Source organism: Phyllosticta citribraziliensis (genome assembly GCF_038025025.1).
Source record: "Phyllosticta citribraziliensis strain CPC 17464 chromosome Unknown J3D65scaffold_14, whole genome shotgun sequence".
In the NCBI taxonomy this organism is placed as follows: domain Eukaryota; kingdom Fungi; phylum Ascomycota; class Dothideomycetes; order Botryosphaeriales; family Phyllostictaceae; genus Phyllosticta; species Phyllosticta citribraziliensis.
Window position 1 is genome coordinate 372,708 of NW_027117351.1, and position 26,984 is coordinate 399,691.

A 26,984-nucleotide genomic window follows, 5' to 3' on the forward strand; every position below is an offset into this window, starting at 1 on the left:
CGAGTCTGTGGATTATGAAGAGATCAGTATGAAGATCTTTGAACACCACTCCTCTCTCTCTCTTTTCCAGTAAACTCTTCTAGCAGTCATGCCTTTTTTGATCTGTTATCCTTGTGTCTCGTGGGCTGATCGTAGGTATGAGTCTACGCCAGATCTTTCTCATTTCTTTCACTATTTCTCTCCTGCCTGTTGGTGGCTATATCTTGCGGCACGCGCTGGCTATTGCCACACGTGAGCCACTCCCATGCTGCTCTTTGGGCGCAGTCACCAACCGACGGAGTTGGAAAAGAGAGCCTCCCGCAGGATGTTTGTCGGCGGCCGCTCTAGAAAACACCACGCCATCGACTTGCCACAAACCAACATCGCTCAACACTTATCGTTGGAATTGCTTGTTGGCAAACGCCACCAACCGCGAACTTGATCCACGACCTCAGCTTAAATGAGAGCCTTTGAAGTTCTCGGCTAGGTTCTCCCACTACTCTCAGAGCCCGCCAGCCTCATCACTTGAGCCATCACCATCGGCATGGACGACCTTCGTATTGGATTCGTTTCCCTGGACGTCGCCGCTCCCCCGACAGAAGATGTCGACGCTGAACCACACCGACATGCTCCAGCCCAGTCCATTCCCTTCATCTTGGTCGAAGACACAAGCCCAGATTCTCACCCGCTCATCGAGGAGGAAGGATCCAAGAACAAGGTCTTCATCTACCTGGCCGGAAACAAAAAGAAGCAGGGGTTTGTCCGCCTCGTTGGGGCCATCGACTCCCACTTCACGCAGCAATTGGCGGAACAAGTGGCTGCGGAGGTCAAGAAGCCGAAATTCCTCAACGACAAGCAGAAAGCGCAGCTCAAAAAGATTGTCGTCCAGCGGTATTCGGCGGATATCGCCAGCGTCCATTTCTTTGGGAGCAACAAGAGCCTGTTGATCGCTCGCGACATCCCCTTGAATATCAGCAAGGCGTAAGTTGAGACTCGCGCAAAGATCACCCTTATTTGACCTAACACGAAGATACAGCGAAGATGGCGAGGAGAAGCCAGAGGCCAGCACAGTGGATGCTCACCATTAGACTTGTTGCGTTGAAGGAGCGAAGGGGGGTTTCCTAGACATTTAACACTGAGACTGCCCATCAGCACACCACTGGGTTGAGAGCAGTTATCCAAAGATTGATATTATCGAATTGCAAAACAGGAGCTTCTCAAGCAGGCCCATTTGCTTCATTGCCAGACGTTCAAGACATCGCTTTCCCTTCCTGAGCCCAAAGTGCAGTTCACATTCACATTCACATTACCATTGGCACGTCCCAAATAGTCTAGCGACGTAGCGCTCTATATATACGCTGCTCTTTTCTTCTCTTCTCCACTACACTATCGTCACCACTGCTGATACGTCTTTTTTACAACTCTTGTGTCTCCTGCACACGCGCTCGAATCCTCCTTGACAGACGTCGCACGCTCTCTTGAATCCTCCCCGTCACGCAGCGCCCGAGTCCTTGAAGCATCCGAGCCTAGCAGTACCACGCAGATTCACGAAGCCTCCCTCTTTGTTGACGTGTAAGTTCACGACAGCTCCCTGATCGGTAGCGCGAGAGTTGACGAATGCTCCTTGTCAGTTGCCGCTCAAGTCCACGAACGCTCCCTGCACGCGCGACCATGGGTCTTTCCTGCGTGCTTGCTTGTGCTTCTGTCTTGATGTCTTGCTGGCGTAAGACCCAGGCCGGCGCAAGGGAAGATGGCCATGTGGTGAGGAACCAGGCACATGGTTCGCTGCGTAATGCGCCGGTGAAGTACAAGTACAGAGACTGCCGCTCCCGTTTCTTGCGCCGCCAACCATCTCCCATCAAGACCGGCTCCTCAATGGCGGTCCTTGACCAAGATGTCAAGGTGGTGGACTTTGCCCCAGAGGTAATCAAGTCCTCCATGAATCTACACGGACAAAGCACACTGACACGAGACAGGATACTCAACTCAATCTCGCTCCCACCCCTCTTCACCTCCCAGCGGCAACCTTCCTCCGCACGACAGCGCTTGCTCGCCACTCACCATCCTCCCAAGTCGTTGCTGCAGCCAAGGAGCTCGAGTCGCGCGTCCTACTCCCCAACTACGACGCCGACAGCCTGATGATCGTCCGCCAGGTCGACATCAACCTCTGGAAGTTTGTCCGCTCCCACGCCGAGGCCCAATTCTGCAAGCTCGGCCACCGATTGTCGATGAGTGGCTCCGTCATCACCGCATTTGACGGACACGAGTACACAAGCGCTCAGCTAAGGGAGAGATGCGGCTTCCTGAAGGGCGAATACGAGTGGAGGGAGAGCCAGTTGGCCAAGTTTCCGCCTGGTCCTGGCAAGGAGCATCGCTTGGTTGTCATGGCGAGCATCAAGCGGCAGTATGTCAGGTACCGCTCGGATTTCACGACGAGGTTCGGTTGGGATGTCGCTCCGCTGGAGCTTTGAAGGACGTTGCTTTTGGAATGGCATGGCACGCATGGTTGGATGGCATTCTGAAGCAGGTCGTATACCCCTGGGAGGATTCCCTACTCGCATGGAATGAGGCTTTTGTCAGGGCAGCATGAATCTCATCGCAGTTTGGCCTTCGGTCTTGCTGCTCATTGCTTGCTTCATCTCTCAGCTTCACAAAAAAATAACAGTGTTGCCCATGATTGACATGTCCAAGCAACCTGAGTATCCCCTGTCCTCAGTATTCCCCATCACGCGCATCTTCCGCCAAAAAGCCCAGCACCAACACCAAAATGCAAACCCACACAACTACCTCCACCAATAACACTCACCACCGAGAAACCACTCTCCCGGCCTCAGCCACCAGCCCAAATGCAAGTCGCCACACCCAGCCACGGCCCCCTCCACACCACATACGCAGAAGATGACTCGCAGGGACGCGCCCCCTCACCCATCCCGTCAGCTCGGCATGCGCGCTGACGTCAACCACAGCCGATCAAGCGCAAACAAGCTCAAGCTTCCGTCGCCAAAGGCTTTTCCCCGCGCTAGTTACTGCACTGCGCCCCCGCGGCTCGAGTGGAGAATTTGTACTGTCCATATTGCACGGCCACAGTAAATTCGTTGTGCGGATGCTTCTTGTATGCTTCAATTTGGAAAAGGAAGCCTCGTGTTTATATCGCCTTGGTACTTCGGGTTGAATCGAGGAATTGGAACAGTGAATGGTGCTTGCATTCATCTATTTGCGAGCTCGTCGTGGACTCACCATTCGCAAGTCGTCGCGAGCAAAACACCAGCCCTCTCACGGACAGAAGAAACCAACGAGTTCAAAAAAGGGCAAGAGCAAGAGCAAGGGAACTCATCAAACCCATCCCTCAAAAAGCAAGAAAGAAAACAGCCACCGTTTCGACTCCATCTTTTCTTTTCCACCTCTCCCCCTATCCGCCGCGCCAACAAAGGAAAAGCGGACTCTACTACCGAAGAGTGGGAGAAGGAGCACGACACCGAGAGCGAAAGAAAAGAAAAAGAGACTCAAAAATGGCGCTATGCTACCGCCTCACCATCACACTCATCAACATCCTCTTCCCGCCCCTCGCCGTCATACTCCTGACAGGTTTCGGCATGGACACATTAATCAACTGGTACATCCCCTCATCCCCTCCCCATCCCCTCTCACAACCCAACCTTTCCCTCTTCCCCCTCGCCCTTCCAACAACTCAACTCACCACCACACGCAGTCTCCTCTTCCTCGCCGCTGTCCTACCTAGCCACATCCACGGCTTCTACATCTCATGCACGTATTTCGCGCGGCGCCGGCGCGTGCGCAAGGGGCGGTGGCCGGGCGGGCCGAAGAGCTTTGTTTCGTCCGAGGATGTGCTGTGCGGAGGGGCGTCGCCAGAGGAGTTGCGGATGTTGAGGAGGGGAGGGGGGAGAGGGAGTAGGAGGGGAAGCAGGACGAGGGGAAGTAGGAGGGGAGGGAGAGGAAGGGAAAAGGATGAGGGGGAGGAGGTTGTGGTGGTGTATTAGTTCGCGGAGGGAGCGTGGACGACGACGGATCCTCCACCACCTTATATTATTGCACCACCGCACTCGGCCAAAGAGGTACACAATTTTCATTGATGATGAAGATGTTGATGATGGCTCAACGCCAGCAGCGTAACAAAGCGCTACCACCACCAAACTGCCCCAAGGTCGCAACACCAACCACAGCGCACCCACCCATCCACCCATCCATCCACCCATCCATCTGACAAGACAATCTCGCATAAGAGTCGTACGCTAGACTAAGCCAGACGACGCCAAGGCAAGCAATGAAACTCATCGAGTCGCCTACCTAGCCATAAAGAAAACGGGAAAAAGGAGAAAGGAGGTGTCCACTAAAGCAAACAAACACCTCGACGATGAACAGCGGAGAGAAGCAAAGGTCAGAACGAATACAGGCGCTGTGTAAAAGTCGCAGCATGGGTGCGAAGAGAGGGTCGGTTTATGGTTGATTGATTGGAAGAATGATGCTGTGGTCATGGAGACAGACGTGCGGGTAGGACGGACAGGCAGGTGTGTGTAGACTACAGGTACAGAGCCTGAGCGTTTTTTTCATCCGTCCGTTGGTTGAGGATGAGCTCTGAGGAAAATGAGAATGGACATGCGAGTGTGCCTGGATGGAAAGGCAATGAAGTGTCAAGGATGATGATAATGATGATGGTGAAGGTAATGACGATGACAGCGTCGATGCGTCAAACGAAAAAACACTGCCTTCTCTCTCTCTTCCCCCTCTCTCCCTTTCTCTGTTCCTCCCCAACACGCACCACTAGCCACCACCCCACCACAAAAAAACAGACGGGTCAAGAATGAAGAAAAGAGAAAAAAATAAAAGAAGCCGCATTACAGAAATAAAGCCCTCAGTCGTCCATCCATCGTGCTGTGTTCGTCAATCAGCGCCGCGACGACGCCATCTCGCCAAAGCGGCCGCGCTCCTGCGTCGTGTCGTACGCCTGCAGCACGCGCGCCTGCGACTCGTCCGTCTGCGAAAAGGCGTACCCGCGCTGCTTGCGCATGCGCTGCACCTGGCGCACCTTGCGAATCGCCTTTTGGAACTGCTCCATCCTGTTTTTCGCTACCGTCAATATGCGTTGCACGAGATGAAGGGAGAGCAGAATAACGCACCGTGGTCGGTAATCCTGAATGTTGTACTTCTGGATTTCCTGGATGTGGTGGTAGGCTTGGGGATAGTACATGCGTTTGGCACTACACTGCGTTAGCGGCCCGGATTCATCTACAACGAAGCGTCATGCACTTACTATTTCCACGCAAAGTCTCGGATGAGACACAAGCACGGCAGGACGAGGCCCATGAGCCAAAAGACGGGGCTGGTGTAGAGATGCGGAATGACGTTCCTGAGCTCCTCGGATATGCCGACCATGGGCGCCACGTAGGCGTAGGCGGGCAAGAGAACCATCCACAGGATCATTGATCCGGGGATGGCGACAAAGGTGTACTTGGTCCAGATGTTTGTGATTAGTGCCGCCTTGCCCAGGACTGTGGCAAGGGCTGCCGTGTAGAGCGCACAGCCCCACACCCAGTGTCCTGCAACTCTGCCGTCGGCCTGGGGCAGATCCCACAGGTAGATGCCTTGACTGGCAATGTAAAGGAGCAAGGAGTGGTAGAAGCCGTTGCCAACCCAGGAGAAGAAGGAGTGCATCCTGAAAAAGACACCCTTTTGGCTGAGTTGGTAGAGTTGAGGATAGCGGTCTAGCAGGCGGGCACTGACGAATTGGTCAAAGATACCGAGGACAAAAGGCGGCATGACGGTGAAGAAGACGTTGTAAAAGGATAAGGTCCATGACTCGTAGATGACCTCTCCCGAGAAGGCGTTTTGGAACGAGTACCAAAACTGCGTCATGAAGAGGGCAATGTTCTTGTAAAAGGAGTAGAGGATGACTTTGCTGACACGTTGGTATGACCAACTGCCGTGCACGAGGAGGAGTTTGCGGAGGAAGCGGAATTGACCAATGGCGACATCAGCGCTTCTGGCGGCTTGTAGACCTTCCATACCAGAGATACCAACGCCGACGTGGGCAGCTTGAATCATCGATACGTCGTTGGCGCCGTCGCCGATTGCGAGGAGAATGGCTTTGAGATGGCGTTTGACGAGCTTTACAACAAGAGCTTTTTGCAGGGGAGAAACACGGCTGGGATGGGTTAGCGCTGATACTGGTTTGTTGCGAGGGAACTTACCAGCAAATGACTGCTTTGCACATGATGGCCAAATCCAAAAACAGCTTCTCCATATCTCTCTCCAACGCATAAGTCAGACTCTTGCCGTCAATCACCAAAGCAAGGCTCTCCAGCTCCGAGGTTCCCTCGGCCTGTGACTTGATGGCATTGAGCTTCTTTTGCAGATTATCCCTAGTCCCTTCGGCATTCTCTTCGTTCACAATCAAGAGCGTCATGTCTTCACTGATAAGTTTGCAACTCATGCCAATGTTGATGGCAGTCTCCTGACGATCGCCTGTAAGGACCCAAATCTTGATGCCAGCCGTCTGGAGCGTGTGGATTGTGTCGGGCACACCATCTTGAAGCTTGTCCTCGATGGCAGTCGCTCCAAGTAGCGTCAAGTCGTGCTCAATGATTTCGGCAGCCTTGTCGAGTTCTTCTGCACGATTTCCGCCCACGGTCGTCGCCGCGGCATCAAAGACTTGTCTCCACTCTTGATACTCGTTTTCGGGGATTTCACGCATAGCCAAGCAAAGAGTGCGCAACCCTTCCGCAGCGTACTCTTCAAGGTGTTGAAGAGTAGGTTCGGCGATGGGGTTGTTACTCTTGGCTAGACGCTCCAGGATCACGGTATCGGCACCCTTGGTGTAGCAGATGATCTTGCCGTCGGGTGCCCTGAAGAGGGTGGACATGCGCTTGCGGGTCGAGTTGAATTCGCAAACACACAGCAGCTCGTACTCGTACTCCTCGCCGTCTACGGATATGATGACGGATCTTGGCTTGCGAGCGACAAATCTGTAGTCCAGCATGACAGCACCCTCCACAAGAGCGCCCTCGTCAGGAGACGCGGCTTGGTACTTGATCGTTCCTTTCTCGTTCGTTTCGGGGATGACGGTATGACAGGTGGCGAGGAGCGTGAGGAAGTGATGGATGATGCCGCGAGATGGATGATTCGCACGATTTTCCTTCAGCCTCTTAAAGTCGTGGATACCATCGCTGTCGTCGCCAGTAGCTCTTCTGTCCTCGGGAACCTCGTCGGCATATTGAATCCCAGCTATTGTGCATTGGCGAAATTCCATCTGATTGCATGTAAGTGTGCCCGTCTTGTCGGAGAAGATGTACTCGATTTGCCCCAATTCTTCGACTAACGAAGACGTGCGGCAATTGGCTGGGGTTCCAGTCTGCTCATAATACATGTCCAGATCCGAGCCAATCAAGAAAGCCTGGTAGTACTTGACAATCTCAATCGTGACGAAGAGTGAGATGGGCACCAAGTTGGAATAGAGAACCCAGTAGGTCAAAAGGTCGAGAAAGAATTGACCGACCAGTGCCGTGGTTGGAAGCGAAAGGTATGCAAGCTTTTGTCTGTCTCTTGAGCGGACCGTGACATCGCCGATTGAGCTAATGACGCTCAAGGTGATGAGAATAGCACCCAGCATGAGAATCTGGTAGTTTACCAGCCTCTCAACATTGGTCTTTTTGATTGGCGTAGCAGTCGCATTCCTCATGAGCTTTGTCTCGTGGCCAGTGAACACGACGACACCGTGAATCCAAGGCGTATTTCTCAGAGTGGCGCCACGGAGGAGAAGCTGGTCAGGGGCCAGGGGGAGCTCCTTTTCGCCCCCGCCGGTCTGAACTGTCAAGGTTGCTTCGTAGGTGTACAAGCTACTGTTTGGTTGCTCCGAGCGGATTCGGCCCCCCAAGCGGCTGAGCTCGCTGGGGCTCACGAAATCCGCCGTCTCTGGAATCGCCTGCTTGATTTTCAAGTTTGTCTCTCCGTCCAGATTGGCAGTCTCAATGTAGCAAAGACCTTCGGGCTCGGAGGATGCAAAGAGGACCAAGTCCGCCGGGAAAGATTCTTCAGACTGGACGCGCACGATATCTCCAACGGCAACATTGACCCATTTTGTTTCTTGAAAGCTGGACCCTTTGAGCACGCGGGCCTTTGAGCTATTCAGAGACTTGTCGGATGCTTTGCGTCTAAAATCTTCCACCTGTTCCTTGATCGCAGAGACGAAGAGGACCACAATCAGGGGCGCGATTGTGGTGTACCTGTTTGTAGGAGAGATGTCGGGTATTTGTTGGATGATGGCGGTGAACAAGAAGAAAAGATTAGCGTATTTGGAGAATTGTTCGTAGAGGAATTTCGGGAGGAAGGTGATGAGGTTGTATTTGGCCGTCGATACGTGGTTGTCGACATACTTGTTGGCAGCGTTCGCCGGGGGGTTGTTCAGGTGGATTATGCGCGGTCCAAGGGTAGATGGGTCCGGCTGTGATCTTCCAAAGCCAAACTTGAAGCCAGACTTTTGAGTCTTTTGCGCCGGAGGCTGCGCACCAGCCCCTGCAGCGGCGCTTTTGGTCGCGTCTGCATTCCGTACGCCAGCCTCGGTCAGAGGCACGTCCATCTCCGAATATTCTGGCTCAAGTCCAAGCATGTTCTTGGCGCGTCCCATCAAGCCTCCTCCTAGACTCATGATGCTGTTACGATTCCGCGCGTGGGAAACTCCGCGAGAGGCGCCTCCGTTTTCCGCGTCATAGAGTCCGCCGGCGGCATACGAGCCTTGCATAGAACTGTCATCGTCGATGTCGGTGTAGCGCTGGTAGTTGTGTAGGTCTGAAGACTGCGAGTAGATCCTCTTGCCGCCCATAGCATACGGCGACTGCGCGGATATGCGGTTTGCCTGCTCATCATCGCCGAGCGCGTGAGCTCCAGCAGCTCCAGCAGCTCCTCTGCTCCCTCCGCCGCCAACAAAATCATCGTAGGACTCGGACGGGCGGGACGGTGGGATCGCGTGTTCCGTGGGGTTGATGTCGTACTGGCGCAACAAGTCATTGTCGTCGGCCGGAGGTCGCTGGCCGGACGAGTACACGGGGCCAGAGTCGTTCAGGTCCAGAAGCAAATCATCGTCCTGGGCAGAGGCCTGACCTCCAGGAGGCCGACCTGCCATCCCAGCCAGCAAGTGCTACGCAGCTTGTTGCGCGTAGCGAGCAAGGCGGGCTGGGGAGTCTGTGAGGAGAGGAGTGGATGGCGTCGTTGGCTCTCTTGTCGAAGGGTGCAGGCGAGAGCTAGCAAAAGAGCATCCCAGAGAATGCCTTGGCCGGCGGGATGGTTCGCAGAAAGGAAGTGTAAGAAGACGGGGGTTTGCGGAGCTGGGCACAGCCCCGGGGGCTTGGCAGAGGTTGAGCGTAGGATACGAGCTGATTCGACCGGTTTGGAAAGATTCGACAGAGTCAGGACGATCGGAGACGAATAGCAGGAATGTGAAGTGGCCCGAAGCTCAAGGCCAAAGGGTGCGAGCTGAGGGCTTGGACGGATTCGGTGGCTTTGCGGAGGAGTTGCAGTGCAGCGCAGCGGTGCGGACCTCTCTGCTGCGGACCTCGACTGCGCACTGCGGACTGGCTGCTGAGGACCCTGACTGACCACGGCGCCTCCACTTTGATTGGACAAGCTGCATTCATTCATCACCACCAACAAAGACCTCGCCGTCCAAACTAATACGTCACGTTTCAAACTTTCGGCTTCGACGCGTGCCGGCCCGCGCGCTTACGCTGCAATAAACAGTGTACAATACAAAGCTACATACAACGTGCCTCATCGGCTCGCCAGCATGTCCCTGACGGACCGCCAGTAATACTCGCGGACCCTTTTCTCAATCTCCTCCTTTGTAAGCCACTTGAACTCTGTGAATCCCAGCGCGCCAGCCGCAAGATCCGCCTGCCCTGCCATAATGCGCGCCCTCATGAAAAACACCTTTTCGCCAATCTGCTGCAACTTTTGTCCGTTCCGCTCCACCTCTTGCCTCTTTGGGTCCTTGGTAGACCAGGTCTCTTCAAAGTGTCCGACGGGATGATTTGCGACCAACCATGTGTTCATGTTGATACCGCCGGTCTGCACCATAAGGCGCTCCGCAGCCTAGGCATGTTAGCTCATGACCGAGTACAAGATTGCTCAACCCACCCATTGAAGCGGCTCTTTCCCCTTGAGCTGATCCTGGGGGAACCTCCATTCTCCATTGCGTTCCCTCACGAGCAGGTAAAGCGTCCGCGACAGCTTCCTGTTCAAGCTCGTGCGGTCTTCCAACTTGTCCGCTTCCGTGAGCCTGGATTGAGGCATCTCGAGCGGTTCCTTCTTGTTCAATTCCTCCGGCCCGGTAATGCCCACGTCGTCGGCGTCCTTGAAAATGGCCTCGCGCTGATGGTCTGGCTCGCTCTCCTTGGCGCCAGTGAGCGCTTCGTCGTTCCAGCCGTTGATGTATGCATTGTAGTTGCCGATTTCCCGGGGAATCGTCTTTCTCAGCTTGATCTTGCGCTTCCACTCAATGTCTCCGGGGGTGTTTTTCGGATAGTAAAAGTAACGCGTGAAGCCCAGGGCTAACCGCTCGTTGAGGCGACGCTGGTAGAGATAGAAGGCCTTTTCGAAAGGATGCAGGTCGCGTGTGAGGACGGGTGGCCGAGAGAGAAGAAGACCGGCCGAAACTTGGTACGCCTCTTGCGGAGCAGTATCTTTGACGACGGGAGGAATTGTTGCGTCTGGTGCGGGAGCTTCGACGGGAGCAGCGGCGCTGGCGAAGCGTCGACAAGATTCACATATCGAGCTGGTTGCTGGTCTGCCTGTGCTGGGTCAGCAGGGCGTCAATGAGAGAGCCGAGTGATGGCAAATGTACCAGACCGCGAGACCAATTGCCTCGCACTCCTCTGCCCGGCGTTCATGTCAGAGGTTATGCGCGGGCAATGACGTGGGGACAAGATGTAGCTCTGCGTCCAAAAAGTTCGCTTTGCCCATTCGACGAGTCGCCGTTGGCTCGGATGGCACGTGCATCAGCACATCACGTGTAGAGGCTTGGCGTCGGGAACAAAACTCAGAGCGCGAAAATCACAACCTCTTTTCTTCTCTCCACGGCATCTTCCTTATCACCAAGGCTACCCCTTTCTTCCATGTAGCATTGGCCATTAATCTGATGCCCAGACGGATTTCGGCAGTCTTTTCGCTAGCGGTACCTTCACATTGTCAAGGCGTACTGTTAGATAGATCCTGCATACACTCAACCCTGGCCTTGATTCTTTGATCCAAGACACGAGATCTCGGCTCCATAAAACGTGTCGAAGAACTTTGACCCCTCGGTCTAGCTGCAGTTATGAACAAAAGCTCCCTGAGCGCATGTGTGGTGGCGGACGACAGCTCCCTAGGCACAACTATAGCAGCGAACGAACGCTCCATCCGTGCAGCCGCAGTGCCAGGTCTCATTTCTTTCGACACCCACCGTAGTCTCTCGATGAAGCGTCTCAGCTTGTGCTTTTGAATACCACATCTCAGAGACTTGGCGACTGACCGGCCTGCCCCTTTCCCAGAGTCATGTCCAGCGTTGACGTGCTAGCTGTTCGCCATGGAACGTGGAGCCCTCCTGACTGCCGCATCGACACCACATGGTCCTGGGACATTTCATTGATCAAGTTTGGCTTTTTGCGTGTTCCATTCTTCCACACACCTGAATTTAGGGACTGGATTTTACATTATCCTTCTTGCCACAACCTCACGGATCCTTGTGGTGCATGAGTTGAAACTACATTACACGGCCTAAAAATTGGATTGCAGAGCCAGGGGACAAAACGATTCCAAGAAAAGCATCCAAAGCAAGGCAGAGACAGACAAGTCGAACATGGCAGAAAACCACACCACACCAAACCCTTGATCATCTCGGGCGAACGACTACTGGAACAACCACTCGAGAACAAAGCCAAACAAAGCCATCTAATAAATCTTCGGCTGTCTGAATGCTACCGACTGATCCACCGCCATTATTCATAGTTGCAGTATCGCAACGCCGACGCCTGTGCTTTCGTTCGCTGCCTCAATCTAGGTCGCTTCAGAAAGCCGGGTCTGGTCAGTGTCAACATCGTCAGTATCGCCACTGCCCAGAGTACTCACCTCCACGACAAAGGACCAATCACTGGCCTCTGTAATACGGAGTATAGTTCTCATTGACGAACGTCGTATTCTCGTCAGCAATCGCCGCCAAGCCAGCCTCATGGCGAATAGCCGTCTTCAAGTTGCGAGGATACGGGCCGCCATTGGCGTTTTCAAAGTCGAGAAAATCGTTCCCCGTCTTGATCCAGGCCACAACTAGACGCTCGTCCTGGGCGACATGGTTCAAGCAATGGACCATGCAAGTGATGACCTGGTTCTTCCAGCCGTTGTGGTCATTCGGGTCCAGTCCCTCCATCTGGAAGAGCCACGACACGAGCGATCTGAACAGCTCGGCGGTTTGGACGGGGACCATGAACTCGACGCTGCACGCGCGGTTCAGGAACTCGGCCGTCAGGTTGCCAATCCGGCGCACAAAGTCGGCCGTCTCCGGATGGTGGGCTGCTTGGCCGAAGGCGTCGGCGGGCCTCCACCCGTTGTCCCGGAGCCGCACTGCCCAGTTGTTCGTCTCCATCCACTCTTCGAACCGGTCCTGCACTTGGTTGGTGTAGTCAATGTTGGCGTGGTGCGTGAGGTGTAGGTTTGAGTCGTTGAACGCGTGGATCAGCTCGTTCAAGAACACCTGCGCCAGGACGACCAGCTCGTAGTGCAAATCCATCTCTTTGAAGTTGACCAAGTGGTTCGAGAGCGGCTCCTGCTCCAGGATTGGTCGCACTTCACGGCGATGCATCTCCCAATATTTGTCATAGTATTTCCGGATTCCCGCGCGTGTGATCGGAGGCCATCGGGGATTGATGAAGAAAGGACAGCGGCAGTAGGGGCAGTGGTTGTTGGAACCAAACCAGTTGTTGATGCAGTCGTTGCATAGGACGTGGCCGCAAGGAAGCTTGCCAGGCTGTGTTCCTCGCTTTCTCAACGACGGTCCGGTGCGGAATCCGAGCACATTGGCACAGATGCCGCAATCGTTTTCTCCTTCCGTGTCTGCTACAGATGCCACGGGCAATTCCTCGATGAATTTGCGCTGCACTCCCAGCAAGATGACGTCGTCATAATCGTTGCCATGGATGTAGTTATCAGGGAGGTACACAGGAAGTGGTTGTTGGGCCATGGCGGATGAGGCGATGAATTTGCAGTTGCAAGGGCAAAGCAGTCACACTGGGTGAGTTGACAGGAGACTGAAGAGCGCGCGATCTGAGCTTCAAGCCCGATTTAAAAGGTTGTCGGTGAATGGAAAACACAAAGAAGACCCAGACGTATCTGATTCCAGGAGACAATCAAGTCGAATGACCTGGGAAAGAGATTGACGTTTTGATGGGAGACAAAACCGGCCTCTTTGTCCACTTTCTGCTTCTCTGATACTTTGACTATACTTTGAGGAATCAGAGGCCCAAGACCTTCATAGCTTTTCCGGTCAAGCCACAACGTGAGCTGAACAAAGCCAGGATGTAATCGTTTGGGTTTCAAAAGTTGGAGGACTGACTGTATACTATCTTCTTACCAGATTGTTAATTTGAAGTAGCGCTGTGTGTCGAAATGGGAATGCCATGGCTTTCAAGTAAACTTAGGGGAAGCTTGAGGGGCGGTCTTCTCTTGTAGTTGAATCAGTGAGCAGACATCAAGAACTGAACCGTGGCAATAGCGTTGGAGGGAAAATCGTGCTCCATTGTTGGCTTGATGAAAGCAACCATTTCGCTGGATCTCTGGCAGCCGGAAGAGGAAAGAAAGCATCCAGGCATCGTACAGCCTCGCTTCAATGGCACTCATTATTCTCATCAGAACAGTCCGAAAATCTTGAAAGCTTTTCCTGTCAACATGAAGAAATTTCGAGCGAGAGATGGATGTCGAGAGGAGCGCGAAGTGCAGACATCGACAAAATAAGGTTGTCAGCATCTTCCTATATCGAGTCTAGCGCCAAAATCGGTCCCAGCGCAGCGTATCCGAGTCCGATATCGCTCTCCATGCCGCGGGATTCGTCCAGAGTTCCGGTATCGTCATCCCAGGTGCCAAATGGCTCATATCGACCGAACATCTGCTGACGCGAAAGCATCTCAGTGACACTCTATGGTAGTTTAATAGCCTGTCAGCTCTACGCCTTCTCTATTTGCTGCTAGCACTTGCTGAGTACTTGATTGCTTTCCCCGAATGCGAGTGGAATTTTTCTTCGAAGATGCCTGTCGCAAACGCTCATGTTGTTGTCATCGGGTAAGTCACTCTTGAAGCTAGAAGGCGCTCGTCTAAGCTGATTGATGCAGCGCTGGAGTGGTTGGTCTTCAGACGGCCGTGACATTCCTCGAGAATGGATATGATGTTACTGTGATTGCGAAACATGTTCCCGGTGACAAGTCGAGTGAATATACTTCACCATGGTAATATTCTGTCTTTCATGTCGTAACTCAACGCCGGAACTGTCTTGGTTATTTTCCTCGTTTTGTGTTTTTCGAAAAACACGTCGCGACGACACGCCCACCGCGGAGAAGCAATTCTGTGTATTCTTCTCCAAGCGAACCGATCTGACGTTGAACAAGGGCTGGCGCGCAGTGGAGAACGCATTCTACCGCGCAAGACTTCGAGTTGCAAAAGTGGGATCTCGCAAGCTACACGAGATGGTTTCAGACAGTCGATGAGGAGAAAAAGAAGCCGGGACAGGCGACGAAGTCCGGCCTCGCGGTAACAGCCCAACATGTCCGTTGATTGGAGTAACCCGCTGACATCGAGGAGAAATTCAACAACGTCGTGTACTGGTGAGTGGGTGGGAATTTTCATCACGAGCCATGTTTCTAATGCCGGATTCAGGACCGAAAAAGACGAGGAGATCAGTAACGGCCCAGAGAATGTGTGGTTTGCATCCCATATGCGCTCATTCGAGGTGATTCCTCAGTCATCCTTGCCAAAAGGTGCAATTGCGGGCGCCAGGTACGACGCCATCACCATCGACACGACAGTCTATTTGGCCTATCTTGTCGATCGCATAACGGCGTTGAGAGGGCGGGTCATCAAAGCTGAGCTGCCCACGACAAATGGTCTGGCTGGGGCACTTGCGACAGCTGCTCGCCTGCTTCCAGTCTACGGTGTCAACACACCAATTTCGGCGTTTGTGAATGCAAGCGGAATTTTGGCAAGAGAGCTCGTGCCAGACTCCGCCGTGCATCCCATCCGCGGTCAAACTGTCCTGGTGCGCGGCGTGCCGCCACAGCTGAGGACGATTATACGTGGTCAAGGTGTGTCGTACGTCATTCCACGCGCTGCCTCCAACTCCACAATTCTGGGTGGGACAAAGCAGGTGGGGAACTGGAATCAAGAGCCCGATGATGCGACAACCAAGTGGATCTTGGAGAGCTGCAAAGAGCTGGCGCCGGAACTGCTGAATGAAAAAGGCGAATTCGACGTGCTCAGCGTCAACGTTGGGTTCCGGCCGGGGAGGACAGGCGGGCCGAGATTGGAGGTGGAGGAGGTCCAGACGGAGGCCGGAAGGTTTGTTGTCTGTCATGAGTACGGGCATGCAGGTGCTGGGTAAGAGTCCCTGAGACATTCTTAATTGCTTTGCGTACTGACCTCAACAGATACCAGTTGTCTTTTGGTTCGGCAGACAAGACTCTTGGGCTGCTGAACGACCATTTTGAGAAGAAACTCACGCGCGCCAAGTTGTAGAGAAGGGCCAGAGATCTCATGGATGATTTCCGGGATTTCAACAAGATATCGCAAAGAAGTAGCGTTCTAGCGCGGCCGACAGCCAACGCACCGTGGCCGTGGAGAGATCTGATGGTTCCTAGATCTAGCTGCAGTAGCAAATTCCTGACGATGGTGCATGAAGCATCTAGGAGCGCTGATTCGATTTGTTGGCAAAGTGCAGACGTGATGAAAGCAGCTGGGTTTCGTCCATCGCATCGCAGCGCTCAAAGAGCGGCTTGGCCGCGGCTGTGAGTGGAGGGAAGAAGGGAGGATTCAAACGGCTCGTTGATTGTCCATGGCGAGACAATTGCAGTGGTGAGACAAAGGACGGGATGTGTCGATGAGGTGGTCGTCGCGCGGCGAGTCAGCACGGGCGTGGGGCAGCGCGTCATTTGCCGACGGCGGCGGGACCGTTTTCTTTTCTCTTCCCTGTCTGCTACACCTCTACTTTTCCCCAGACTTCTCCGTCCTCCACGGCATGGAAAGTGCGCTGAAGCAGTCCTACTCACCCTACTCCGACGACTCTCCCATTCTCTGCTACCAGTCTCCATGACTCTCCCCCAAGGCGGCCTCAATGGCCACTCGTCCACCAACGGAACCTACAAGTACGGTGCGGCGCCAAAACAGTCACACCCCACGAGCTTGGTTTTGACTAACCAAAACACAGAGAGGATAACCGAACAACCTGAGAACCCCTACGCCAAGTTCATCCCCGACCAAACCATCGCCATCGTCCCCTCGTTTACCTTGGAATCCGGAGTCGAGCTGCGCAATGTGCCCGTCGCCTACAAGACATTTGGCTCCCTTTCGCCCGCCAAAGACAATGCCATGGTCATTTGCCATGCTCTGACTGGCAGCTCAGACGTCGGAGATTGGTGGGGTCCACTTCTTGGTGGCCCTGGCAAGGCTTTTGATATTTCTCGCTTCTTTGTCATTTGCTTGAACAGCTTGGGCAGCCCCTACGGCAGCGCGAGCCCAGTCACCAACAAGGATGGCGACCCTGAGCAGGGACTCTATGGTCCCGAATTTCCCCTTACCACCGTTCGAGATGATGTGAATCTCTTCAAGCTCATCTTGGACGATCTGGGCGTGCGCCAGATTGCTGCCGTCGTTGGAGGTTCCATGGGCGGCATGCTAGTTTTGGAGTTTGCGTACTTTGGCAAGGACTACGTGCGGACCATCATCCCGATCGCCACCTCTGCGAGATACAGCGCGTGGGGAATCAGCTGGGGTGAGGCGCAACGTCAGAGCATATACAGCGACCCAAAGTACGACGATGGCTACTATGCGTTTGAGGATCCGCCATCGACTGGACTCGCCGCTGCGCGCATGTCGGCCCTCCTCACGTATCGCAGCCGCGATTCATTTGAATCCCGCTTTGGAAGAAACACGCCCGACCCCCTGAGGCCTCAAAATATCAACCGCATGCCACAGCCCGTCGCCGCCTCTGCCGTCAACGAGCACTGGGCAATCCACAACGATGGCCACATGAACGCCGGCTCTCCACGTGGATCTCGCCCTCCTAGCTCGGCGGACTTGCCTGCGAGTGCTCGCATCGAGGCAGAATCCCCGGCTCCCACCAACCTGACCGGTCCCATACGCAACAAGAAGAAGACGCCAACCTACTTTTCCGCGCAATCGTACCTGCGATACCAGGGCAACAAGTTCATCAAGCGCTTCGACGCCAACTGCTACATTGCCATTACCCGCAAGCTCGACACGCACGACGTCTCTCGCGGCCGCGTCGAAGCCGCCGAAGACATGGAAGCCTCGAACGCATCGATTCAATCCACGCGCTCCCAGGCCTCGCTGCAGACCGCCCTGTCCCAGATCGCCCAGCCCACCCTCATCCTGGGCATCCAGTCCGACGGCTTGTTCACCTTTGCCGAGCAGGAGGAGCTGGCGGCCAGCATTCCCAACAGCGCGCTCAAGACGATTGATTCGCCCGAGGGCCACGACGCCTTCTTGCTCGAATTCGAGCAGGTCAATGGCCATTTGCTCGAGTTTTTGCACAGGGAGCTGTCCGACATTATGCAGCGCAGCCCGCAGGAGATTGAGGTCAAGGGCGATGGCGACGGCCTGGGCGTGACGAAGAGTAGCACTTTTGGAGAGGCGGAAGTGGAGGACATCACGGCTTGGTAGTCGTAGTTGTTTGCGGAAGCAACTGGAGTGATGGATTCGGGACATGTGTGATGGCTTACGATAGCGAGCGACATTCAACATTGACTCGGAATTTCAGTGATACACAATTATATTTTGGATTGGGGCATGTTGACAGGCGAAAGTTTGGCTTCTGCGATTCGAGCTGATGGGTTCTCCTCGTTGCTCTCCTTCGTAGACATGGAACCCTTGGGCGTACTGTTGGATATGACAACTTGAAAGCTCCCTACCAGTCCCCTGTTGCAGTGCAAATGCTTCGCTGTTGGCCCATTTTGCCACGACTGGTGGCACCAAGCAGCTCTGTTGGGTCTTGGTACCGGGCAAGATGGACAACGAACAGCAGCGCATCCACCGAATTTACCATCTTCCCCCAATATCCACACTTACTCCTCGCATCCCATCCTCCTCTGTCACTGCTGCGTAGGTATTTACACGCCTACAGCTTCCCCTCCCTCCTCAACCCCTCATACAGCGCCCACGCGCCCAGCGCCTTGCTGTCGCGCCCGCCCCACCGCCACAGCTCCTCCAACCGCACAAGCTTCAGCGTAATCTTCTCGCCCTGGTCCCGCAACCCCGTGAGGCGGCCCTGCCACGACTCGAGCTCCTGCCGGCGCACGCGGCGCTGATGCAAGAACAGCGGGACAAACTCGTCGCAGCCGCCAGCACTGGGGTACATGGCAGGGGTGAGCTTTTCATCCGCGGCGTCGGTCGACGAGGAGGAGGAGGAGGTGGTGGTGGCCGGACACACGGGGACGTCGGACAGGGCGAGCGCCGTCAGGTCGGTGAGCTGGTCGTCGGCGACGCGCAGGCCGGTCTCTTCGTGGATTTCCTTGGCCGCGCCGCCCGCGAAGGTGCCGCTGTCGTCCAGCATGCCGGCGGGCAGCTCGGCGAAGGCGAGCGAGCCGGCGGGGATGCGCGGTTGCACGGTCAGGATAACATGTTTGTCTGTCTCCGCGTCGGCGGGCACGTCGTCGGGTTGCAGGATCAGCTGCGCGTGTGGAGGGTGGGCCGTTAGTTCATGGGATCATATGTAGCCAGCATTGAAGGAGAGGGATGATGGATGGAGAGATGGGTGGGCCGGCGACGCGGCGACGCAGGGAGCTACATAGCTTACCAGCATGCCCACGCTGCCGCCGCGCAGGAAGACGCTGCCGGGCAGAGCCTCGCCGGCGTCGGTCGAGACGACGGCCTTCAGCTTGACGAAGCCCAGCTTCTTGCCCTCGCCGCCGCCGAACCAGTCGCACGTCTGCACGTCGATCCGGCGCAGCGCGTACGGCGCCGCGTGGAACGTGTGCTGCTCGTCGCGCTGTTGCAGCGAGAGCGACCGCTGCAGCGTTGCGATCCAGTTTTTGAATGCTGGGAAGTTGAGCAGCGCGTCTTGGGACAGGTCTGGTGGGAGCTGCACCGGGCAGGGCGGAGTCGAGTTGGGGAGCGTGAAGGTGTGGGACATGGTGGATATGCGGAGCGCGGAGCGCGGGGCGAGTAGATGTCGTGTGAGGTGGTGGAGGCGGGGGAGCATGTGTCGACGAGGTAATTGGTTTGAGATTGGGTTTGACAGTGGTTGGTGTTGGTTTGTGGAGGATTCCATTTTCGACGAACCGAAGCTCAGATATGACGTCGGTGGTTGGACCCTGGCTCATGGGCCCAAGCTCCTCCACGGAGTTTGAAAAAACGTTTCAATCCTAACTTGAGATCAACCTGCTGTATTTTGACTGTGGAGTGGGATTCTAGAGAGACGTTATGCTCATCGAGCAAATGGTTGTACATGGAATTTCCAACTCTTGGGCACGCTCATCTAAACAAATCTATCTACATACTCAACAACCCAGGGCACATCAAACTCCAACGTCCCCATGGACCCTCTCTAGAAACACCTACCACGTCTCCTGCACCCAACGTCCTCCCCGAACCATCCCCCTGACCGTCTCGTCCGCCTCTTCCCTTTCCATGTCTCCCTCCTTGGCGATAACGTCCACAATCGCTGCCCGCACCGCCTCTGGCATTTTCCCAGAGCTGCCACATACGTAGACTCGAGCCCCATCTTCCAAGAATCGCCAGAGTAGGCTTGCATGCTCGCGGATACGGTCCTGTACGTAGACCTTTTCACGCTGATCGCGAGAAAATGCGGTTATGACGTGCAGGCCGGCGGTCGCCGAGAGACGGGTGAACTCGTCGCCAAAGAAAAAGTCGGCGTCGGCGTTGCGGTTGCCAAAGAAGAGCGCCGTATCGGAAAGAGTCTGAGAGGGTGAGTCGGACTGCGGCGAGTCGCGGTCTGGCGTTGCGTTGGGGTTGCCGTGGTCATCGCCGTTGACAGGGGTCGATTGCTGGATTTGGCGCAGCCTGTATGCTTCCTTTTCTTGGATGATGCTGCGCAGAGCTGCAACGCCAGTGCCTGGGCCGACAAGAATCGACGGATTGGCCAAGTCCTGTTCAGTCACCTTCATTGCCCCCGACAGTACTTGGATGCGCAATTTTTGGCCAGGCTGCAAAGCGCTGAGGTACCGTGAACACACGCCCCACCGGATGCGTTTGATGACGGTGCGGTATTTGACGAGGGCCACTAGCAGCGTCACCTTGCAGTCCTTGTCCTTTGGATCGAATCTCGTCAAGTCGGCGCTGGCGATGCTAAACTGGCGTGGTTTCAGGGGTGGAATGACGCCCAAAAGATATTCAAAGGGAATCTTGACGGTCGTAAAGTCTTGCAATACTTCTAGTATGGAGCGCCTCGGGCGAGTTGCATAATCAAAGTAGTCTTCAATGTAGTCTGGGTCTTTGGGCCTGGCAAACTCCATCAGCCGCTCCTTCTGGTCCGCATCCGACGTGAAATATGACAGCGTCAGGAAAAAAGAGCGACGAGGGACGGCCATTATGTCCAGATGGTTGGTGAGGATGCCAAATAGCGTAGCGTGAAAAGGACCTCGGCCAATTGGATGCTCGCGTGGTGGATTGGAATCTGGTTGCGAGTAGTCGTACTTGAGCTCAAGCGGGCGGAGAGCAATAGAAGCGTAGCCTTGGAGTTCGATAAACTCGTTTACGTCTTCGGGAAAGTTCTTGGGATAGATTTCCACCACATCTCCCGGGCTGTAGGTGAGCCTAGGCTTGGCAATTGGGTTACCAGAGGTCGAATCGCTTCGGGACATCTCGCGCGGAATGCTCAGTTCTATTTGACGAACATCCTGCCAGTGAGATTCTGGTGTCACGCGGGAATTGGATGTGACGTGAGCGGCCTCGTGGTCGGCTTCTTGACTGACGTGGACGTGATCTCTACGGGAGTACTCTTCAGGCGTGTCCAGAGCCTCAACATGGCCGTTGGTAGGATAATCAGGTTCTTGCAAGAGGTTCAAGGACCATCGCGGTTTTAAAAAGACATCGTCCGAAAGAGGTTGCTCTCCCGCGGGAAGAGGGAACTGGGAGAGGAGCTCGCTTCGAAGCTTGTCGAGCCATGGCAGAAATGAAGCGTCGACTCTGGCAGTCGTAGTCAGAAATTGAAGAATTCATGATTGGTCTATCAACCCACCCTTCTGGATGCTGCTCATCCGCCTCGCCAGCCTCTATTAGTCTTCTGGCGCCGAGTTGCTCTATGCGGTTGCCGAGTTTGCGATGAGCCCAGTTGAATCTGATAATCTTATCAGCATCGCTGCTGCTTTGCAGGATTCGACAACCTACTGTGGATACGAGCTGTCACCCAGTCCAAATGATGCAAAGATGCAGTTTACCAGAGCGTCCACAGGAAGTTTTCGACTTCGAAGCTTCCTGAAGAGGATTTGTGCATTGCGGGGCAAGTCGCCCTGTCCGGTGGTGGAAATGACAATGACGACAATCGAGGCATGACTTAGGGCTTGTGGGGTGATGGCGTTGAGAGGCTTGATTGTAGTCCAGATGCGCAGGCGACGAATCAGTTGGCTGACTTGGTAGGCTAGCTCTTCGGCATTGCCAGTTTCGGAGCCATACGCCACGAGAGCCGAGCGAGACATGGAGTTTTGGAGATGGAATGTTACGAGCAGCAATGGCCGTCGATTCAGAGCCGACGGCGATGTCGGTGCCAAGAATGGAAAAAGGCTTACTGCATTGGGTCAAGCGTAGGGCTGAGACGGACTCGCACATCACTGCCATTGACAAGATCCGAGCACATATTTTTATATTGCGTGGCAGCAGAAACCGAATTCTCTGGATTTGGCTGAGACGACGAATTCATAGATGCAACTGTGGCAATGGATGAAAGCTCCTCAAACGCGCAATTGTGCAAGCGGAAAATAGCCTCCTACGCCTCTCATGATCGCTCTCCAGATGCAGCGGCGGTGCCAGCAGGTATGAATTCTTTCAACTCCTACAGTACTTTGCTTCACGTCCAATTCCCCCCATCTCCTCTTCGTCACCTTGTATTCCATCGGTACTCCTCTGCTCTCATCTCCCGGCCATCCCTGTTTCGCTATTGGCATCTTCGCTCCGCTACAGCGAGGTCTGCAGCGGAAGCATCTCAGCATCCGCACATCGTCCACGTCCCACTGCCGCAACTCACTTCAATCGCTGAAAAATTTGGCCCCCGTCAATTGGTTGCGACGTGTGTTGCATTCAAAGTAACAGACGGCCTAGCCTCTACCTCGACTCCTGCAAAAGTGGAGGAGAAGAGGACGTTCGAGCCGAATTTAGTTGCAGATGGCGTTGATCCGAATAGGGCCAAAGGTTTGCATTTCGAAGAACAACTCGTTGATGAGCACTTTTTTGACTCTCCAAGACAGCACTGCGTGGTCTCCATCACTCATCTTTTGCTGAAATGACTTTTTTGCCTGCAATTGCGTATCGTTCGCCATATCACGTGCCTCGTCTGGACTTGATGAGTTGAACCGCCTGTCTTCGAGCGGCATAGGGATGTTTGGGTTGAGATGGGAACTGGTCGAATACAGAGGCAGTCTCATGCCAAGAATAGAGAAGAGCTTACTACATCGGGTCAAGCGTAGGGCTGACAGGTGCGAAATCGGACTCGGGCAAATCGACGCCATCAACACGCACCCGTTGACGCCGGTTCTTAATTCCAACGTCGACCGAACGCTGGACTGGCTCTGGCTGCCGGTGCCATACGAATCGACTCCTACCCTGAGACATCAACTTGTACAGCTTGTTGCAACACGTCGATATCTTCACGCAAACACGATGCACAGCAGGCTGTAGTATCCGTGGCTGTTGTCGGTCGATGCGTTAATTGCGCCTCTCAAAGCACTGGATCTACATGGATCTCCATGACATCAATGATCGCTCAAAAGCCGTCTGGAGTACGTCTCTCCAGCTTGTGGTTCCGGGCGGCACGTGGGCTGGCTTGGAGTGGGCGCTGGACGGGTGGTAAAGGCATTGCGAGTGGTTCTGTCAGCAGCACACGAGAGATGCCACGATGCGTAATCAGCGTCGAAAGCCGAGAGCAGGAGCTTTGACTTGTCGATTCGGCTCTCACGATGCTACGTAACAGATCTCCGCGACATTTGTGGAGCAGACTGGAGCTCCGCCGGTGGTCAGGCCCGTGCGAGTCGCCGCCGAGGGATGCGCACGTTGAGACGGCAAAGAGTGGTTGGCTGGCCCTGGAATCCATTGTTGGGCGCCATGGAATGCTGCGGCAGGCTGCGGCGCGGGGGGAGGGGGGCGAGGCACAATGAGCCAACGCTGGCAGTGGCGACGGTTGTCTGCAGGGAGTCGTTGTGCCTGCGTGCGGTCGGTCGGTGAGGCGAGGATGGGCCATGCATGAGTTTGATGTTGGTGTGCCTGGCGGGTTCTTGAGCTTGAGGGCGAAAAACGAGAGAGACATAGGCGACAGTCGTCGGGATTTGCTGCGGCTTGGCTTGGTTTGGTTTGGTTTGTTTCTCTGGTCTGGCCACTGCAGTCGACGGTGATGACGGATGCCTCTTTCCTTGGTGGTGTGTCGTCATCGGTGGGTGCAGGGAGTGACGGGACTGGACTCCAGGGCAGCTGGAGACTGGCGCACCCGGCCTCAGGCGAACATCCCCGCCCGGTCCAGGCGACGGCGCCAGGAACCACCGACCACGCAGAGACGACATTCAACGACGAAAAGCAGCCGGCGACGGGCACGAAGCAGCGTCGACCATGGGCGCGCGTCTCTCCCTCTCGATGCAAGGTGGCAGTCGTGGTGGTGGGTGAGTGAGGAGAGCAGCGGCCGCAGGGATGACAAGGGCCAGCTCCCCGAAGCAGCCTAGCGCCACGCCCGGGCGCACCTGCGGCGGGCGACAGTACAAATTCTACATAGCAACGCTTGCACAACCTCCCCTTTCGCTCCTCGTCAAACACCAAACAAGCCAGACCTGTCAACTCCACGACCCAGATCCATCGCCAATCTTCCCCCGGGCACTTAGCTTCCCACCCAACCTCCCTCGTCAATTTCCCACCACTCCAGGCGGTTCTCCACCACCCAGCTAGCTCCTTCCGACACCAGACTCGACCAGGACACCCCGAGTTCTCAACCACACGCGCCTCACGAATCCAGCTCGTGTCAGCACAAGACTTCGATCCTCCCGCGAAAGAAAAATGTCTGCTCCTGTCGATAGCGTCACCGCCCAGATGGCCAACACCGCCCTTAACGAGCCCACCGGCACTGCCGACGGCGCCAGCGTCGGCGCCGGCGGCGACAAGCCCATCAACGCCTCGGAAAACGAGGCCGTCATCGCCAGCGCCGCTGAGGGTCGGCGACTCTACATTGGGAACCTCGCGTACGCGACCACCGAGGGAGAGTTGAAGGACTTCTTCAAGGACTACTTGGTGTACGTGGCACCTACCTACCTTACCTTAGCACCCCGCCAGTCCAGGAGCTTGGACCTTTGACCGCCTGCTAACGCGACGACGCAGCGAGTCCACCTCGATCCCCGTGAACCCGCGCACCACCCGCCCCGTTGGCTACGCCTTTGTCGACCTCTCCACTCCCTCCGAGGCCGAGCGCGCCATTACCGAGCTCAACGGCAAGGCCATCCTCGACCGCAAGGTCTCGATCCAGCTTGCCCGCAAGCCCGAGGCTCACGGCGAGGGCTCCGGCAGTGGTGGTGAGGGTACCAACGGCACCGGCAACCGTCGCCGCTCCTCCACTCGTGGCCGCGGCCGTGGACGTGGCCGTGGCGGCCGTGCCAGCCGTGGTGGACGTGTAAGTTGTTAATTCTCCACCCGCGAGCTTGTTGCTGACCCGCGCCGCAGACCCGCAAGGAAGGTGATGCCCAAGACCCGGCTGCGGCTGAACCCGCCGACAGTGCCCCCACAAATGTACCGGGCCAAGTCCTCCCCTTGACCGAGACTACGAACGAAGCACTCACGGCTGAAAAGGGAACCGACGGCACGACCAAGCCCGCCAAGCCCGTCGTCCAGAGGGAGCGCAAGCAACGCGGTCCCCCTGAGGATGGCGTCGCCTCCAAGACCAAGGTCATGGTCGCCAACCTCCCCTACGACCTCAAGGAGGAGAAGGTGAGTACTCTGATAAGTTTTCAACGGACCAACTAACATCCACCAGCTCCTCGAGATCTTCCAGGACTACGAGCCGCAATCGGCCAAGATCGCCCTCCGCCCCATCCCCCGCTTCATGGTCAAGAAGCTCCAGGCCCGCGGCGAGCCTCGCAAGGGCCGCGGCTTTGGTTTCGTCACGCTCGCTACGGAGGAGCTTCAGCAAAAGGCTTGCTCTGAAATGAACGGCAAGGAAATCGAAGGTCGCGAAATCGCCGTCAAGGTTGCCATCGACAGCCCCGGCAAGGAGGACCAGGCTCCCGACTCGGCTGCTGAGGGTACCTCTGAGGACGGTCCTTCCACCGCCGAGGGCTCCGGCAGCGTCCCCGCCCCCACCGCTGCTTGAACGACTCCAGTAGCACCATCAATGAATGCGTCATGACCCGGCGTGCTTCACCGCTCCCATTCGCTTTCCCTTTTTGTATCCATCATGATGAGGTCTTTGACGGAATGGGAAAAGTTACGATGTCACTGTCTTTTTGATTCCACAACTTCTTTTTCTTTTCTCTTGGAAGGCGACGGAACGGCGGAAGGGAGTTTTCGGTGAGGCGCGGCATGGAACGGCATGAGCAGTCGGCTTTTTTTTACCTTTCGCTTTTCCTTTTGGCGACACCTGGGACAAACATTTTTTTCTCTCTTGTCAAAAGGGGAAAAAACTGTGGACTGGTGGAACGGAGGGAAGAGGGAGATTTTGCAAAAAAAGGGTCGGCTCATTGCCCCGCAGGCCGGGAATAATGGCGAATCAACGAATCACAATATCCAAATGACAGAGTAAATCCCCCTGACGAAGAAGACGACGTCGACGAAGGTGGGCGGAGGGCACTAGGGGGGTTTAAATAAGACGCGAAAGACAGATTACATCCTAATATAATCATGAACGACTAGGCTTTGGTCTCGTTGCTTTTTGCTGTTGGTTTTGTTGGGGTTTGAATGCGGTGGATGAGGGATGAGGGGTGAGAGAAGAGATGGCTGATGAAGTAGGGTTAAGCCAGTCTGATACCCATCTTACCGTACCTAGCATCATCAACGGTGGTGTGGAAGCTCGACGTGACGCAGGCAGGCAAGCAGGCCTTCCTTGCCACCAACATACATGCCAACATGTACGTCAGTGTAGATAGACCGCCGGTAAGTACGTACGTGCGCGAGCACCTCGCTCGGTACAGTCCACGCATGTTGGTAGGGCAGGGCAGGCAGTCAACCAACGAACGACAAGACCAAACGACAATGTTCGACCGGTTCGACGACAACCCACGCAGCTAGCTGGTGTGTCTGCGGAGCCGCCGTTTCTTTCCACCAGCATGCATGCACGGGCCACGACGTAGTCTGGCGTTGGTTGGCCCTGCTACCACGCGCATTTGCTTGCTTGCTTGCTTGCTTGTCTGCTACATATGTGTGGCTGAGGAGGAGAATGGTAATGTCGATTTAGTGATTGATTATTTAGTTGCTTTTATAGAATCGCACGCGCTTAGGGTTGGTTGTGGAGAGTGCTTTCGATCGTACATAGAGATAGAGGAGAAACAATGGGCTACCTCATGGGCTACGGGATAAGAGGGGGAAGAAAAGAGAAGAGAAGAGAGCAGGGA

General features: G+C 55.2%; 9 protein-coding genes across 9 annotated transcripts; 4 read left to right on the plus strand and 5 right to left on the minus strand.

The window, feature by feature from the left end:
• Positions 1–3,488: 3,488 nt before the first annotated feature.
• Positions 3,489–3,773, plus strand: J3D65DRAFT_534964 (uncharacterized protein; the record flags this gene model as incomplete). Its single annotated transcript, XM_066796701.1, has 2 exons — positions 3,489–3,592; positions 3,689–3,773. Coding segments are annotated over 2 exons (189 nt in total), but the record flags the coding sequence as incomplete, so codon positions are not given.
• Positions 3,774–4,842: 1,069 nt separating this feature from the next.
• Positions 4,843–9,253, minus strand: J3D65DRAFT_151473 (phospholipid P-type ATPase transporter). The gene is made up of 3 exons (XM_066794087.1): positions 6,186–9,253; positions 5,249–6,139; positions 4,843–5,195 (listed from the first exon to the last, which is right to left on the minus strand). Exons 1-3 carry the CDS (start codon positions 9,110–9,112, stop codon positions 4,883–4,885), a joined length of 4,131 nt encoding a protein of 1,376 aa, XP_066650502.1. The 5' UTR covers positions 9,113–9,253; the 3' UTR covers positions 4,843–4,882.
• Positions 9,254–9,663: 410 nt separating this feature from the next.
• On the minus strand, positions 9,664–10,925 carry J3D65DRAFT_640685 (mitochondrial 54S ribosomal protein mL46). The gene is made up of 3 exons (XM_066801820.1): positions 10,829–10,925; positions 10,123–10,775; positions 9,664–10,077 (listed from the first exon to the last, which is right to left on the minus strand). The coding sequence occupies exons 1-3, from the start codon at positions 10,872–10,874 to the stop codon at positions 9,757–9,759; spliced, it is 1,020 nt and encodes a 339-aa protein (XP_066650503.1). The 5' UTR covers positions 10,875–10,925; the 3' UTR covers positions 9,664–9,756.
• A 1,184-nt stretch (positions 10,926–12,109) lies between these two features.
• J3D65DRAFT_672045 (uncharacterized protein) lies at positions 12,110–13,195 on the minus strand (the record flags this gene model as incomplete). The annotated part of the gene is made up of 1 exon (XM_066803443.1): positions 12,110–13,195. One exon carries the CDS (start codon positions 13,193–13,195, stop codon positions 12,110–12,112), a length of 1,086 nt encoding a protein of 361 aa, XP_066650504.1.
• A 901-nt stretch (positions 13,196–14,096) lies between these two features.
• J3D65DRAFT_640692 (uncharacterized protein) lies at positions 14,097–15,957 on the plus strand. The gene is made up of 6 exons (XM_066801821.1): positions 14,097–14,289; positions 14,340–14,453; positions 14,613–14,754; positions 14,806–14,828; positions 14,881–15,597; positions 15,648–15,957. The coding sequence occupies exons 1-6, from the start codon at positions 14,255–14,257 to the stop codon at positions 15,733–15,735; spliced, it is 1,119 nt and encodes a 372-aa protein (XP_066650505.1). The 5' UTR covers positions 14,097–14,254; the 3' UTR covers positions 15,736–15,957.
• A 240-nt stretch (positions 15,958–16,197) lies between these two features.
• Positions 16,198–18,128, plus strand: J3D65DRAFT_640697 (homoserine o-acetyltransferase-like protein). The gene is made up of 2 exons (XM_066801822.1): positions 16,198–16,366; positions 16,424–18,128. The coding sequence occupies exons 1-2, from the start codon at positions 16,306–16,308 to the stop codon at positions 17,896–17,898; spliced, it is 1,536 nt and encodes a 511-aa protein (XP_066650506.1). The 5' UTR covers positions 16,198–16,305; the 3' UTR covers positions 17,899–18,128.
• On the minus strand, positions 17,983–19,481 carry J3D65DRAFT_640698 (NUDIX family hydrolase). Its single transcript, XM_066801823.1, has 2 exons — positions 19,031–19,481; positions 17,983–18,904 (listed from the first exon to the last, which is right to left on the minus strand). Exons 1-2 carry the CDS (start codon positions 19,433–19,435, stop codon positions 18,353–18,355), a joined length of 957 nt encoding a protein of 318 aa, XP_066650507.1. The 5' UTR covers positions 19,436–19,481; the 3' UTR covers positions 17,983–18,352.
• A 126-nt stretch (positions 19,482–19,607) lies between these two features.
• On the minus strand, positions 19,608–21,929 carry J3D65DRAFT_640700 (uncharacterized protein). The gene is made up of 3 exons (XM_066801824.1): positions 21,583–21,929; positions 21,434–21,532; positions 19,608–21,381 (listed from the first exon to the last, which is right to left on the minus strand). The coding sequence occupies exons 1-3, from the start codon at positions 21,888–21,890 to the stop codon at positions 19,791–19,793; spliced, it is 1,998 nt and encodes a 665-aa protein (XP_066650508.1). The 5' UTR covers positions 21,891–21,929; the 3' UTR covers positions 19,608–19,790.
• Positions 21,930–24,202: 2,273 nt separating this feature from the next.
• Positions 24,203–25,808, plus strand: J3D65DRAFT_151578 (uncharacterized protein). The gene is made up of 4 exons (XM_066794089.1): positions 24,203–24,677; positions 24,763–25,051; positions 25,102–25,365; positions 25,412–25,808. Exons 1-4 carry the CDS (start codon positions 24,445–24,447, stop codon positions 25,745–25,747), a joined length of 1,122 nt encoding a protein of 373 aa, XP_066650509.1. The 5' UTR covers positions 24,203–24,444; the 3' UTR covers positions 25,748–25,808.
• Positions 25,809–26,984: the final 1,176 nt, after the last annotated feature.